Consider the following 16,288-nt stretch of genomic DNA (forward strand, 5'->3'; position numbering starts at 1 on the left):
TGCCTTTGGAGACATATCTAGCAAGAAGTTGCTGCGGATGAGGTTGAAGAGCTTGCTGCCTGTGTTCTCCTCTAGGATTTTGATGGATTCCTGTCTCACAGTTAGGTCTTTCATCCATTTTGAGTTTATTTTTGTGTATGGTGTAAGAAAATGGTCCAGTTTCATTCTTCTACATGTGGCTGTCCAATTTTCCCAGCACCATTTGTTGAAGGGACTTTTTCTCATTGGATATTCTTTCCTGCTTTGTCGAAGATTAGTTGACCATAGAGTTGAGGGTCTATTTCTGGGCTCTCTATTCTGTTCCATTGATCTATGTGTCTGTTTCTGTGCCAGTGCCACACTGTCTTCATGATTACAGCTTTGTAATATAGCTTGAAGTCTGGCATTGTGGTGCCACCAGCTTTGGTTTTCTTTTTCAACATTCCTCAGGCTATTCGGGCTCTTTTCTGGTACTATACAAATTTTAGGATTATTTGTTCTGGCTCTGTGATAAATGTCGATGGTATTTTGAAAGGGATTGCTTTGAATGTGCAGATTGCTCTAGGTAGCATAGACATTTTAACAATATTTGTTCTTCCAACCCATGAGCATGAAATGTTTTTCCATTACTTTGTGCCTTCCTCAATTTCCCTCATAAGTGTTCTGTAGTTTTTAAGTACAGATCCTTTACCTCTTTAGTTAGGTTTATTGTTAGGTATCTTATGGCTTTTGGTGCAGGAATAAATGGGCTTGTTTTCTTAATTTCTCTTTCTGTAGCTTCATTTTTGGTCTATAGAAATGTAACAGATTTCTGTACATTGATTCTGTATCCTGCAACTTTACTGAATTCGTTTATTAGTTCTAGTAGTTTTTTGGTGGAGTCCTTTGGACTTTCTATATAGAGCATCATGTCATCTGCAAATAGTGCAAGTTTTACTTTTTCTTTGCTGATTTGGATGCCTTTTACTTCTTTTTGTTGTCTGATTGCTGTGGCTAGGACTTCCAGTACCATGTTGAATAAAAGTGTAAGAGTGGGCATCCTTGTCTTATTCCTGACCTTAGGGGAAAAGCTCACAGTTTTTCCCATTAAGGAAAGCTGGGGGTTTTTCATATATGGCCTTTATTATGTTGAGGTATAACTCTGTCTTTTGATTGGAATATTTGGTCCATTTATATTCAAAGTAATCACTGATAGATATGTATTTATTTATTTATTGCTATTTTATTACGTGTTTTGTGGTCATTTCTGAAGATTTTTTTCTAGTCTTTTCTTGTCTTTCTTTCATGGTTTGTTTGTTTTCCTTAGTGATATATTTGGATTTCTTTATTTTTATTCTTCACATATTTATTAGTGGTTTTTGATTTGTGGTTATCATTAAGTTTGTATATAACATTTTCTGCATACGACAGTCTATCTTACGTTGATGGTCATTTAATTTTGAACCCATTTTTTACTCCTTTCCTCCCTATTTTTTAGGTATAGGTGGTTATATTTTACATCCTTTTATTCTGTGAGTTCCTTGACTGACTTTTTACAGAAATATTCATATTTACTGCTTTTGTGTTTCCTACCTTCATACTGTCACTTTTGGACTTTCCTTCCCACTCAGAGTCCCCTTAAATATTTCTTGCAGGGTTGGCTTAGTGGTCATGAACTCCTTTAGTTTAGTTTTGTTTGTCTGAGAAACTCTATCTCTCAGTGCGGGGCTCGATCCCAGGACCCTGGGATCATGACCTGAGCCAAAGGCAGACGGTTAACCGACTGAGCCACCCAGGCGCCCCTGGGTGGCACAGTTTGGAGCACAAGTCTCTCCACTGCCCCTACTTCTGGGTAATCTCAGAGTTAAGTTCCCTTTTCTTTACACATGAGAATTGGATTAAATTGCAAACAAGAATTACAAGATAAATATGTTACAACTACAATCTTTAACCTCTTTTCAGCACACTATACTATGGAAATACTGTGATTCCACCTTCTCTTTAATTTTAATGCCTACCAAGGTCTTATCTGGGAACAAAGAAACGTCTGCCCTTCAGGAATTCTGAGAGCTGACTCAGCCAGCTAAATTGCATGCCTGGTAGTGGTGCCCTTAGAGATGCAAAACTAAAAGGCAAAGAACACCTGATCAGTGTTTACTCTTACAAACTTCATAATTGTTCATATTATATATAAAACATTTAGTAGCGGAACAAATGTAATCAGTTTTCCATTTCTAATATGTGAGCTCTTTTAAAGTTAAAAATATATTTTAGTTTTTGAAACAATAATTTCCTGCTTTTTTTTTATTTCTATCTAAAGAGCTAAAAAGATATCAGAATCCCTTATGTCTAAAAAAATCTTATTATGAGTTAATAAATACTATAGTCCTTCCATCTGCCCATACATGTACTATTTTATTCCATAAGGTATCTATATCGCTAAGATACAATATAACAGTAGTTTCAGTTATAGTTTTAAGGTTTTGAATGCCAAAATTAACAGACTTAGTTTTCCTCACTATTTGAAATAGCTGTGAATTTTCTCTCTTTTGTGGAATGATTATGATATTGTGTGTGTGTGTGTGTGTGTGTGTATTTTAACCTTATGTGTCTGATAACTAAAAATCCTTGTAAGAAGGAATAAGAACTTAAATTACAGTTTATCTTCTACTGAATGTAATTGTTTTAGGACAAATTGAAGTACATTTCCAGCTCTTACAAAATTGGCAAGACACAAATGAAATACCACAGAGATATGAGTCCTGGGGTTGTGAACCAGAAGTGAGATATCTATCTGTAACCTCAGCTTTTCTCTTTCCATGTAGCTCCCCCCCACCTCCCTGCCATTATATTAGCCGTGAAATTGCAAGACTAGGCCTTGCAGACCCAGAGATCTCCCAGCTATCTGTGGGATGGATCCAAAAATGCTACACTGAAAAGGAAATATTCATAAGAAAAATTTTCAAAGTGGGATATGCCTTGAATATTTGAAGAGTACTTTATAGCAAGAAAAATGTCAAATTTAAGTTGTTTCTTCCCAAATTTATACTAGCAGCTCAAACTTGTTAAAGAAACTTATTTTTGAATCTTTTCAGTGCTCTAATTTTGACCTAAATATAGATGTTTCACTTTCTGCAAAGCATGTTCATGAACAGTTGAATGAACAAATATGATATTTTGGAGAACCAAGTTTACTTTTCTACTGGCTTATGTTTCACTTTCAGAAATGTCAGCTCTGGCACCAGCAATTCAGCTTTCAGTTGTTTCATTTAACCTTTCTGTGAAATAGTCAAAGGCCTATAAATAAATATGTAAATGTTCTGGGGGAATTTTTGAAAGGAACCCCATAAGTAATTCTTTCATGAATGCAAAAATGGTTTTGTAATGCCTCGGGTTCTGAAGCCTTCTGGTTTCCTGATCATCAAATAAAAAGAATAATCTCAGGCAACTTTTGCCACTAAGAGTATATCTTACTGTGTCAAGAGAAAATAAGCTAGATTCATTGGGAATTTTACAGTCAAAACACTGACAATTTCAGCCATGAACATATTTTACTGGCTTGCCCTTCTACTAGAAAACACAAGGTAGTAAATGAAGTATAATCAACATTCTGTACACCTTCTATGGCATCTGTAGTTACTCATTGCCAAGGGGCTATTGGCAAAGCTATAACATAGTAATACACAGGAACATTGTCAAGACCTTGAAATGGATTGAGGATAATCTCACACTAACTGTATCAAATTGGCAGGCTTAATTGTATGTTAATATTTGGAATAAAACACTGTGCACCATTTTGGTGATAGGATTACCCTTTCCTCCAGAGCCTTATGTGACAAATGAAATAATTGGGATTGCTGCTGTCTTTATTGTTTTTAAGTCCTTGTTCTTTTCCTTAATACCCCAAAGAGTCAAGAGCTTTCTAATTCTTACTTTTGGGCTTATATCATAGCACATTAAAAATTTTTTTTAAAGATGAAAAATGTGGTCTTTAATCTGTTCTCACTATATAAAACTTGATACATGAGATGTGCAAACATAAGTATATGATTAAATGTATTCAGATTCAGATGAGAAAAACTTTTGTAATGAAACTGTACAAATACTTCTAAAATTTGTCTTACACAGCTAGGGAGCTAAGCAACAGTTTCCTTAAACCCCACTTTCTGGTCCTGCATATGGTTTCAATGTTTACTCTTAGATTTAGAATATGCCAGTTAAAATATTGATACTCTTTTATAATGAGTTTCTGATTAGAAAAGAAAAATCCACTTTAACAAGTATAGCACAAGGCATCTAACCAATTCTTCATGGTATTCTAAGGCTTCCATGTTGTGCAATGGGTGATATGTTAGCAAAACAATGAAACGTTCCACGTTCCCTCTTATTACCATCCAACAATCCAACAGCTGTAAAATCACCAGCTGCTAGGAAAAAGAGAACTGCATCAGTCCTCTCCAGCTGCAAAGAGAAAAAGCTTAAGATCACCTTTTCATATAATGTCTGGGATCCCAGCAGGCTGGAGTCAAAGTATGGTTTTCCTTGTCACAAAACCCCTAGCCTTGTAAACATGTCAAACAGCACATAAGCTACAATTTATTTTTGTTGTTATTGGGGAAGAAGTGTATGTGGGAGAAGTCGTAGAAGAGGCTGAGGTAATATAATAGAGTGACAGCAATGTGAGCAGTGGCTACCATATGCCAGGCAGTGGCTATCATAATTCTAATCCTCACAATAACTATGGAAAGTAGATCTTATTTTCTTGGGAAACTGAGGTTCAGTGAGACTGAGTAACTTAGCAAATGCTGTGGTGAATCAAATCCAGATCTGACTCCAAAGCTAGGGTCTTAATCACTGCCCTGGTCTGCCTTCCAGTAAAATGAACAGATGAGGAAAAAACTGAACTGGTAAAGAATAAATGGAATGTACTGGGAAGAAGGGGAAGCATGAAGAAGACACAGGAGGAGTGTTTCAAGACAAATGAGGCTGCCAACTTGCACTCTACTTTGTGCCTTTTTCTGCTCCCCCCTCCCACAGAAAGAAAATGACCCTAAAATCTTAGAGAGCTTGAGAAACAGACTAAGTATCATTTCCATTAACTGTCATTAGCCATTAAAAATTCTAGCGCATAAAATCAGACCTTGGTAATTAATTACCATCCTGACAACAATATTAGCTGTAGATAAACTGGCATAGTCTATAAAGCAGTAGCTCTCAAACTTTAGCAAGCACTGAAATCACCTGGGCCCCATCTCTAGATTTTCTGATTCAGTAGGTCTGGAGTAGGGCCTGAGAATTGGTAATTCTAACAAATTCCCAGGTAATGCTGGTGCTGCTGGTTCAGGACCACACTGAGAATGACTATTATAAAGAAAAGCTGGGCTAAACACAGATTTATACACATATACCTATGACAAGCTGACTAGTAAAAGAATTGCATTTCTCAAGAGGGTACTTTCCATTGTGCAGGCACAATTTATGAATCCAGTTGTTTATAGCAGCATATGTAAAATGAATAGAGTTCATACAAATGTAGGACAATTGACCTTGTGGCCATGTTATTAATTAGGCAAAAGGTTATGCTTTTAATGTGCAATTTGCTCAGCTGAGCAGTTCTAGGAATAAGAATATCACATTTAGAAGAGGCAACCATATCCAAATTTAATACCAGCCCTTTATAATCCAGAAAAAAATACATAAAAATAAAATGCACTTAGGGATGGAAAAATCTGAAACCAAAACTATTCCCATTTCTGACCATAAACCTCTGCTGGTCCAATTGCTATGGCTTAAAAAACAAACAAACAAACAAACAAACATTTTAAGAGAGTAGAGACAACAAGAATATCCATAGAACTGGATTCCTGGAAGCTAACATACCTTTGGCCACTTAGCCTCTTTCTTATCCCTTACCCCACCCTGGCTCTAAGTTTGACTTAGTCTTGCCTGGTTTTGGCACATGCTCTAGTTATAACACTAGGGTGCTACCACCACTGCTGCTGAAATCAATATGAAAATTGGGGAGCAGGATGTCACAAAACTAGCATTCTTTTAAAAGGCAGTTGCTTCCAGTTTCAAAGTGACCTGAGAGTAGTAAGGAAGTGTGGTTTCTATCCCATAGGGTCTTCTAGGATAGAGACTTCTCATTCCCACATCCTTTTAAAATAAAAAAACACTAGATAATCCCCTTTACTTGGTTATCCAGATCCTTTCAATAGGCTAACAGTTTTCTTTTGGGGGGGCCGGGAGAGGGGCCTTGCAGTAACTTTATTATAACAGAGAACCCAGGCTGCAATAAGTCTACATGATTAGAGCAGATGGTTGTTATCTTTCCAAGGGTGAAGACTGAGCCCGGCTGGCAGCACACTAAAGTTAAAGCCAAGGTCCAGAATATCCTGTTTCCTGGTATTACCCGCATGATGTGAGATGATGGACTACACAACCACACTGAATGGAAGGATGAGGTCCCACTGGGCAGAGGCAACAACCCAACAGGAGAAAATTAAACAATCACTGAAAAGGATGCTAAAATAAGGTGCAGTTGCCCACTCTCACTATTCTTTGCTGAGAAAGATGAGGTTATGGGATGAATAGCAAATTATGCCCTTCATTCTTCAAATAAATAAATCCCGAGAAGATGGGGTCAATGACCAATCAACCAGTAGAACAGGATGAAAATCGAGGCTAGTTATAGATCTTCGTGCCTCAGGAAAAGGGCAGCACAGATAAGGGAAAAGAGAGGAGCATTAAAATGCCTGGAAGCATTAAAAAGGCGAAACTTCTTTTTTTCTTAAACAAAACAGGAAACAATATCTTTTATTTTCCTTGCTGTAGTGGCAGCAGACCCTGGTTTTCATAAAACACGATTTCAGTTAACATGGTCTGTTGATAAGATTGCTCAATCATGGGAAGACAAGCAGGCTGACCATTAATGTTAGGATTAGGTCTTCTCACAAAGCCTCTAACAAGGGCTATGTCTCATGCTGGGTTCACCAAGGACCTCTCAAGACCATAAGGTACTTAAGTTAAAGCTTCTGCAATATTGCAATGGCATGATTAATGGGTTCTTTAAGGATAGGACTTTCTCATACATGTTAACTATTTCAGAAAAGTTGTGGATAAAAAGGTGGGGGAGAGTTCGGTTTCAAGCCACACACTTCCAGACACCAGCTATGGATGCCTCTGCCCTGTTGAAGTACATGTTCTTTTCTGAGGAACACATTCAATCACTGTGGTTGAAAGAAATGATCCACTCATCACCTCCATCCTTCCTCATCCTGTGAATCTCACATGTGCAGAGGCTGAAGACAGGACAGTTTTCTCTGTTCCCTCTCATCAGGGAAATTACTTGGTGATCTGGTGATCTCATGAGCAAGGTAGCCCAGTTGTCCAAGATGACCCTGGCCACAGAGATGCGGCCGACCTCTGTCATGTAGATGGAGACCTCCTCGGTCAGCTGCTCCACCTGTTCAGGCTTTGCCCTGTGAAACAAAATATGCCAGTATAGTTGGGGATGTGCTGCCCATTGTGGGAGAAGTCCTCCTTCTTGTGGTTGGAGACCAGCTGAATCCGCATACTAATGATACAGTTGGCCATGACTTGCACTTCCTGCAACTACCATTTCTGAAAATCCGGGCTGGTCAGAATGGTCAAGGTAACCTGAGCGCCACTGAGGGGAGGGCTGGAATACAGGGGATGGATCAAGGTCTTCAACTGTGGCTCCACGCCTCTGACTTCATCAGCATCTTTGCAGAGCACAGTCAAGTCTCCCACATGCTTACCATAGAAGCCCATGTTCTTGCTAGAGGACTGGCAGAGACAAACATTAATGCCCTCTTCAGTGAAGTGTTGCACAGCCCAGGCATCCTTGTTACCATCACTACTGGCAAAGCCTTGGTAGGCCATGTCAAAGAACGTAGAGAATTCTCTTTCTCGCTGCTATTGTTGTTGCCTCCTATTGCTCAGGATGAAGGTCCACTCCCATGGGATTGTGGGCAGGAGTGTGCAGAACACTTCGCTCTGGCATTTTTGAAATGTCCTCCCTAGTGCCTGTGAAGTCAAAGCCACAAGTCTCGGGGTCATAGTATTGATAACCTTGTAGCTGCATGCCGGTGTGTCTGATGGTTTGGCAGAAAGACATCTTGGCTGAACTTAAAAAATCTTTGCAGAAAACTAGCTCTGATCCCTAAGGCCTCAGTTCCAGAAATGGTCTGCACAGTGACATTCTAGCCAATTTCCAACACTTCGCAGTTCTCATCCAGGATTAGTTCTAAAGATGCCTTGCAAAATTCAGCCAGTCCTGCAAGGGGCATATTTTGTTTGTTCAAATTTTTTGCAGCAATCTAGGCCTCTGCCTTCCAGACGCTAGGAGGACATAAGGCTTTTCCATGATATTGGTAGGTACCACCTACAAGATTCTTCTTTTTACTGCTGGTGTCTCTCTTATAGGCTTTTGTGACTCCCAGGATTGGATGTTGGGGCCCCATCTCCACATGGGCTCACCAGGAGCTGACTCTTGCAGAGGCCAGCTGGTGAGGTTGGGGTGGAAGGTGGCAGTGATTTTGGACAGGACACTGCTGGAATGCACAACGCCATGGTGGAAGCAAGAAGTTTGGTGGGTAGTGGCAGAATGGAGTGGCGGGTCAGCAGTGCAGACATGGAGGCTCAGGCTCATAGCCTGACAGCTTTCTTACTGGCAGAAGACTGTATAGAATAGTTATATTTTAAGACTTTTGCAAAAGTTTCTGTTAACTCTGTCTATTTATCCCTTTTTGAATTTAGCAGAATTAATAGAATTCTTTTTTTTAAGTCAGAAAGCCATTTTTTTAATTTCTAAAACTCTGGCATATATTTCTAGGGGGTGCTGATGGTCACCTGCCACACCTGTACCAGGTCATCTGCGTAGCCAGCAAAGAGTCTGGCCATCAGCAGACCAGACCAAGGAGGAGCACTGGGGCAGCCCTGACTTGCTGCTGGTACTGATAACTTCTTGTTTCCGTTCATCTGCAATGATCTTGTCCTTCAAGTCTCAGATCTTGATGCTGTGGCCTGTGGCGGCCCAGAGCCAATAGTGGTGGGGGCTGAATCCCAGGGCATTGATGGTGTCCCTGCCATCTAGTGTATGAAGGTACTTGCCTTTGTGGAGGTGCCACAGCATGGCCTGGCCAGCCATGCCTCTGGAAGCACAGAGGAATCCATTTGGGGAGACAGTCACAGCCCATGTGGCCAGTGGGGTTGGTCTTCAGCTTGCAGTTTTCCAGGCTTTATACCTTGACCAGCTTGTGGCTTATGAACAAAAGAAATTTATTTCTCAGTTATGGAGACTGGAAGTCTAAGATCAGGGTGCCAGCAGCGTCAGGTTCTCGTGAGGACCCTCTTCTGGGTGACAGACTGCTGCCTGCTCACTGTATCCTTACGTAGCAGAAAGAGAGCTAGCTAGCTAGTGCTCTGGTCTCTTAAGGCCACTAATCCCATTCATGAGGTCTCTACTCTCATGACCTAATTACCTCCCAAAGGTCCCACCTCCACAGCCCATCACATTGTGATTAGGTTTTCAACATATGAATTTTGGAGGTGCAGAAACACTCAGCCCATTGCAGCCTGAGTGAAAGTCTCCTTTCACTCATTCACTGAAATATAATGGCAGACATTTATTGCATTCTACCTCACACCAACTTTCTAGTTTATGGTCTAGTAGATTGACACATCTCTAGAATATCTGGGTTATTTTCTAGGTGAATCATAGCTAAACCCCATTAACTTAGGTATTACAAATTATTCCATCCTTTATTTGAAGCAATGCTAGCTCAAAGATCCATTTGCATCTGCAAACTAGTAGGTGTCTGCTGGGTGAGTGCTCCATTTTCTCCAACTTGGAAGCCCCAGCTTCGTTTCTAAAGGAATAGCATTGTTCCTGTTTTTGAAACTCTGGTTGCTGCCCTGGTCATTTTCGTCACCCCAAAGCTGTCGTGCACCCCAGGGACTTAGCCCAGCAAACACAAACTCTTCTGCTGGCTAACTGGTTAATGGTCCCTTATGGCCCTGTCCTCTATCAGGGCTGGGAGAAAGACAAATGTGGAAGTCTCCTCTCTAGGAAATGAAGTAATGAAACATTGAGGTCTTAAATTTTTATTTATTTTTTTGCTTTTAACAGAAGTATCAGAGCAAAATATAAAATTTAAAAATTGGAGTGCTCTCCTCCTTGCCTTCTCTTTGCCCAGTCCCCAGCCATAGCTCTGGGTGCATCCCAAAAAGGCACTTGCTGTCTGAGCCATTTCATGTCTTTTTTTATGGGGGTGGGGAGAGGAGAAGGTGATGTGAGGACAATGACTGTAATTTTTCATCATTTTTCTATTCCTGTGTTGATATCATTCAATCAAACATCTACCAAACACCTAACTCTGGCTCAGTTAACACACTGTCCTGAGGATACAAAGACCACACATTCCCCGTCCTCGGGAGTTTGTGATCTCCAAAGAGATGCAGACAAGTAAAAGTTCAGAGGAAAACACAAGGGGATGCGTGACCATAGAGGAAAGAGGGTTTAACTCTGCCTTAGGGTGACAGGGGGTCAGGCCACTCTTCACAGAGGAGAATTATTATTCATTCTATTAGCCGGACAGCAAAAGATACCAGGCATTAAACTGAGGTTCTTGTTTTTTCCCCTTTAAAATCAACTCAACAATGGTCCCCATTTACTGTCCAAGCTGGCTCTGTGTGATAATACCGCGAGTATGATTATGCCAACCCCTCCTGCTCCTCACCTTACACTTCATATCTGAAGGTCATGGTACTAACGATTGGCATGGATGTGTTCCCCGGAATCTGGTTATCATGCCTGACTATTTATAATTCTAAAATTGAAGATTAAAAAACAAGTTAACTGGCACTTTTTAGGATGAGTATGGAGTCGGAAGAGTGAATCAGCCAAGGGAGAAACAGGAAGGGCTATATGAGCACAGACAAACTCTGAGGGAACTTAGATTACCAATGCCCAAAGCTGAAGGTAACTCATGGTTTGTTTCTCACAGGGGAGGACCTGTTTTACATACCACGTGGAATGCTCCTGGGGCCTTGACCGGTCTGAAGCCATCAACAGGTACGCATTGATCAGCATGGCCGTTGCAGAAGCAGCTGCCCTTGACGATGAAATCATAGATTGCATAATGTGTAAAATGTTGAGGCTTTGAAGTCAGGTCATTTCTCTGACAGGGACAAGACTGCCGTTTTAGCAGCTGCACGCGGAGGTTGGTGATCTTCAGCTGCTCCTGCACTTTGGCACTGTAAGGGTTCTCTGCATCGTATGGCGGTGACAAAGCTCGGAAAATAACCTGTAAAGAAAAAAAAAATTACCGTGAGTATATAGGACTGTGAGCAAAAACCCCAAATCACTTGCCTCATACAGGCTTGATGTGATTTATACCTTTTATCACCTGCAAGTGATAAGAGGCTTTTTGACCTTGATCGCACAGGTGTGCTGCCTGTTTGGATGTGCAGAATAAGTACAAACTGAATAGCCGCCAGGGACCTGACTCTCGAGATGAAGGCAGCCAGACAGAGACTGGGAAGAGCATTCTGGGCAGAAGGAAGAGCAAGTTTAAAGGCCTGGAAGCTGAATCAAGCCTGGCTTATTAAAGGAAGAACAACAAGGCCAGTGTGACTGAGGTCCAGGAAACAAGGGGACAGTTTTCAGAGAAGAGGATGGAGCCAGTACATGACAGATCATGAATAGAGAGTCCTTTAAAGGCCACAGTAGTTGGAAGGTCATACGCAGAGAAGTGATGTGATCTGATTTACATTTTTAAAAAAAGATAACTCTCGCTACTGTGAGGAGAATGGATTATTAGGGGTGAAGAATAGGAAGGAGGAGGAGGACCAGGTGGGAAGTGATGGCAAAATCAAGATGACCCTTCTATTTCCAAATGAGGTGTGATCCTTTCGAAGACTAATCAGTAACTAATTGGGGCCACTGTTGCTACAAATACCTTTGGTTCTCCCTTTCTGAATCTGCCTTCTAAGCTGTGGCACATTCTTGGAATATTATTACTAGTAGTAAAAATACAGTCCTTTCAAGGGGGATTTGATTTCTGAAATCAGTTAAAAGTCCCTTAAATCCAAATACAGAGAAGTAAAATGGCTGATCAAGTTAGTTAACAGTATGGTTAAATGCAAAGTAGAAGTAATAAAACTGTTTTTATTGTGTATGTTATAGATAGACTCAAAAGGCAATTTAAAACTTTAGTTCTGAGGAGGAAACCAGAGGGAGGAAGACTCAGAAGGGACGGACTTTGGGCGTGTGTATGCGCGTGTGTGCACGCATGTGTGTGCGTGCGTGTGCGCGCGCGTGTGTGCACACATGTGTGTACGTGTGTGTGCACGCATGTGTGTATGTGTGTGCGCGCGCGTGTGCGTGTGCGCACGCATGTGCGTGTGTGCGTACGTGTGTGTACGTGTGTGTTGTGTGTGCGCACATCTGTATACGTGTGTGCGTGTGTGTACGTGTGTGTGCACGCATGTGTGTGTGCACGCATGTGCGTGTGTGCTGTGTGTGTGCATGCATGTGTGTGTACGTGTGTGTGTGTGTGTGTCTATACAATGGGGGTAATAAAAGGGGCCCTGGACTGGAGTGGTACAAACTTCTCTAATGGGTCTGTTAACTTTGAGGGAGTAGAGGCTGGTCGAAGAGGATATCATTGCCAGTGGAAACCAATGAATATAAAAAAGGAATTCCAAACTACCTCAAAACATAAACCAGTATTATAAGGAGGCCAACACTAAATTATACTTTATTATGGAGGTTTAAAAAAAAACAGTACAAAACTTCAAACAATCTTGTTAATTTATATAATAAGAGACAAGGCTCCCCTGAAAAATTCTTAGGTATCTCTTGATTGTTTAAAGATATGTGAGGGCGCCTGGGTGGCTCAGTCATTAAGCATCTGCCTTCAGCTCAGGTCATGATCCCGGGGTTCTGGGACCGAGCCCTGCATCAGGCTCCCTGCTCAGCGGGGAGCCTGCTTCTTCCTCTGCCTGCTGTTCCCCCTGCTTGTGCTCTCTCTCTCTCTCTCTCTCTCTCTGTCAAATAAATAAATAAATAATCTTTAAAAAAAAGAGGTATGTTAAAACTCCATTCAGAAATATTTTGATAACCAAGTAGTTTGAAAGTAAAGTAATTACTAAAAAGTAGGCTTTGGATAAACTCCCATTTAGAGAGAATGTATCTAAAAGTAGTTTTCCAGGAAAAAAATTTCTTTAAGGAATACTTTGGATATAAAAATTTCATTTTAGAAACTGATTTTGCACTGAGAGTATGCAAAGGCAAGAATCAACTGTGAAGGATCACATCTCCAGGCCCACTGGTGCAGAACTGTCCTAAACGAAATATAGTTTGGGGGAGGGGGTAGTAATTCAATGGATACTCTCCACCCCACAGCCAGAGTGATTCTCTATAAACAGAAGTTGGATCATGTCATCCTGCTTAAGTCTACCCCCACCCAAAGACCTCCCATTTCTTTCAGAATAAAACACAAAGTCCTTATAGCAGCCTTACATCATTTTTGTTCTTCATACTTATTACCAATTGACACATTGTAGTGGTAGTTGTGTATTGATTTACCATCTTCCCAGTCTAGAAAGTAAACTTCTTGAGGGTAATCACTGATCCCTGGGCAGTGCCTGGCACAGAGTCAATATTGAATAAATTTTTGGTAAATGAATGGTTGACTATAACATTGTTTTTGGCATTCAAGTTAATAGGTAAATTTTAAATAACTTAACTTCCTCTTATAAGGTCTTAAACAGATTCATACACTGAATTCATGTTATTGCACTAGAAGGGAAGAGGTAGGAACTTGTGTTATAAAAACAGTTATAAATAACTGAATCATTAACCAGTTTCTGCATTTCTAGCTATTTTTGAACTTGCAAAACTTGGAAAAGTTTGTACCCTAAACTTTAACAATATTCCACCCCATTTACTTACATGTAAAGTGTGGAAAACAGTATATGGAAGAAAACTTTCCAACAAATAATATGTCACCTACTCAAAAGTCAATATATTACTAACATCTCTTTTTACTTTTTAAAAATTTTATTTTATTTAAATTCAATTAATTAACATACAGTGGATTATTAGTTTCAGAGGTAGAGTTCAGTGATTCATCATCAGTTGCATATAACACCCAGTGCTCTAGAAGTAATGTCTCTTTTAAGGATAGCCCATATCACCACATAATTTTACATTTGAATCATTAAAAAAATAAAAAACAATGAATCCATTGTGAGTTTTATGTGGGGCTTATTTTTCATATAATATCCCAAATACTGGCATTCTGTTAGAAATGTGTGAGGCACTCTAAATAAAACCAATAATGTGGCTACCTCCTGGTTTATTGACCACAGTAATGCAAGGACATGGAAAAGGTCACAGTGCCAACCACGTAAGGGTTCCACTGCAAAGTCTATAGCATACTTCTCTTAAATTGTGGCCCACCCTTCCTTTTCCTCCACATTGGTGGCAACTGTTTGCTCTCTCAGTTCCTGTCACATATTTACCCTTGACATTTACCCTCGTTCCCTCTCCCTCCCTCCATATAACCCCTGCCTCTTGAGAACTGCTTCTCACATGCAAGGCTAGAGGAAGATCTGTCAAGGTTTGTAGGAACTTAGAAGCTCTTTGGCTTCCTGAACCCAGACTGTGGAAGCTGAATGGCGGCTCTGTGCTCAATGTGCATGACACCACAGTTGGCACACTGATATCAGCGGGGTAGGGACATCATGACCCCTGAGACTGCATGCTGGAACGGAGACAGCAAAGTGCCACAGACAAAAGTCAACGGGAATTTAAACCATGAAATCTTTTTTCCAGAAAGGAGACGCCTTAATCTGATACTCTGGGAAATGGATCTATCCTGCGTCAGGAAACAAAGAGTGCGCCAATCCAGATGCTTCAAGCTTCTGGCAGGTCGCCCTTTGGGTCCCACCCAGTTTTTCTTCAAACATCTCCAGAAGAAGCCTGCGTGGCACTACTAAAATGAAGTAAGAAAAAGCGTAGAAGCCCTCCTGTAACATCAGCCTCTTCTGGTTTTGTCCCCATCAGGAACAGGATATATCTGTGAGCCCACCACTGCTCCTCTGTCAATGACTGCTTCTGAAGAGACATTCCTGACAAGACATAGAAGACAGAAGGGATCGGACGCCTGGGTGGCTCAGATGGTTAAGCGTCTGCCTTCAGCTCGGGTCATGATCCCAGGGTCCTGGGATTGGGTCCCTCATCGGGCTCCCTGCTCAGAGGGGATCCTGCTTCTCCCTCTGCCTCTCTCTCTCTCTCTTTCTGTCTCTCATGAATAAATAAATAAAATCTTAAAAAAAAAAAAGACAGAAGGGATCTAAGACCAAGGCTGCTTTGATGATTCCAGCTTGTTAGTGCTACTGACCAGGACTTCCTGATCTTATTTTTCAAATTAAGAAAGTTGATTATGTTTCAGTGGCTAATACTCTCCTTACAGAGAAATCTGTCACTCAGAATGTAGGCGACATTAAGAATCTACAATGAGATCCCAAAGACAACCAGGAATAATACCAACTCCACAATATTTTCCCATCTACGCTTCTGTATATATACATGTAGAATATAATGTAAACAGCTTTGTTTCAACTTAACAATGCCTTGTGAATTTTTTCCGACTCAATGAAAATAACTCTCCATCAGTGGTTCTCAAAGTGTGGCCCCCAGACCAACAGCATCAATATCAAACCTGGGAACTAGTTAGAAATGCAAATGCTATCTATCTATCTATCTATCTATCTAATCTATCTATCTATCATCTATCTATCTATAAGAGAGTGAGCGAGACCAGAAGGGAGAGAGAATCTGAAGCAGACTCTGTGCTGAGTGCAGAGCCTGACTCGGGGCTTGATCCCACGACCACAAGATCATGACCTGAACTAAAACCAAGAGTCAGACCCTCAACCAACTGGGCCACCCAGGCTTCCCAGAAATGCAAATTCTTGATCCCTATACCAGGCTGACTGATCCGAAACTCTGGAGGTGGGGTCCAGCAATCTGGGTTTCAACAAGCCTTCCGGATGATTCTGATTCACAATAAAATTTGAGAAACACTGCTACATTATTTAAAAATCTGGTTAGAAATCCATTGTGTGGATATGACATAATTTATTTAACCAGGCTGCTGTTCTTAGGCATCTAGGCTGTTTCCAACTTTTCCGTATAACGAACTACAGTGAACAATCGTATAGCTAAAATGAAGAAGTTTATAATAATATCCTGAAGATACATTTCCAAATGTGAAATCAGTGTTTTAAATGAAAT

At 40.7% G+C, this 16,288-nt stretch overlaps 1 protein-coding gene and 1 pseudogene across 2 annotated transcripts in view; both read right to left on the minus strand.

Annotated features, from left to right (window-relative positions):
* NTN4 (netrin 4) overlaps positions 1-16,288 on the minus strand; it is a 108,080-nt gene that overhangs the window by 57,259 nt on the left and 34,533 nt on the right. For both annotated transcript variants that reach the window (XM_028105453.2, XM_028105452.2), the window contains exon 3: positions 11,010-11,288. In XM_028105453.2, the coding sequence (XP_027961254.1) occupies positions 11,010-11,288 (279 nt within the window). The remainder of the gene's footprint in view (positions 1-11,009; positions 11,289-16,288) is intronic.
* On the minus strand, positions 7,245-8,632 carry LOC114210971 (aspartate aminotransferase, mitochondrial-like; annotated as a pseudogene).

The sequence above is a fragment of the Eumetopias jubatus genome, unplaced genomic scaffold (genome assembly GCF_037043125.1).
Source record: "Eumetopias jubatus isolate StellerSeaLion01/CBP00866 unplaced genomic scaffold, mEumJub1_p1.0 scaffold_8, whole genome shotgun sequence".
NCBI lineage: Eukaryota > Metazoa > Chordata > Mammalia > Carnivora > Otariidae > Eumetopias > Eumetopias jubatus.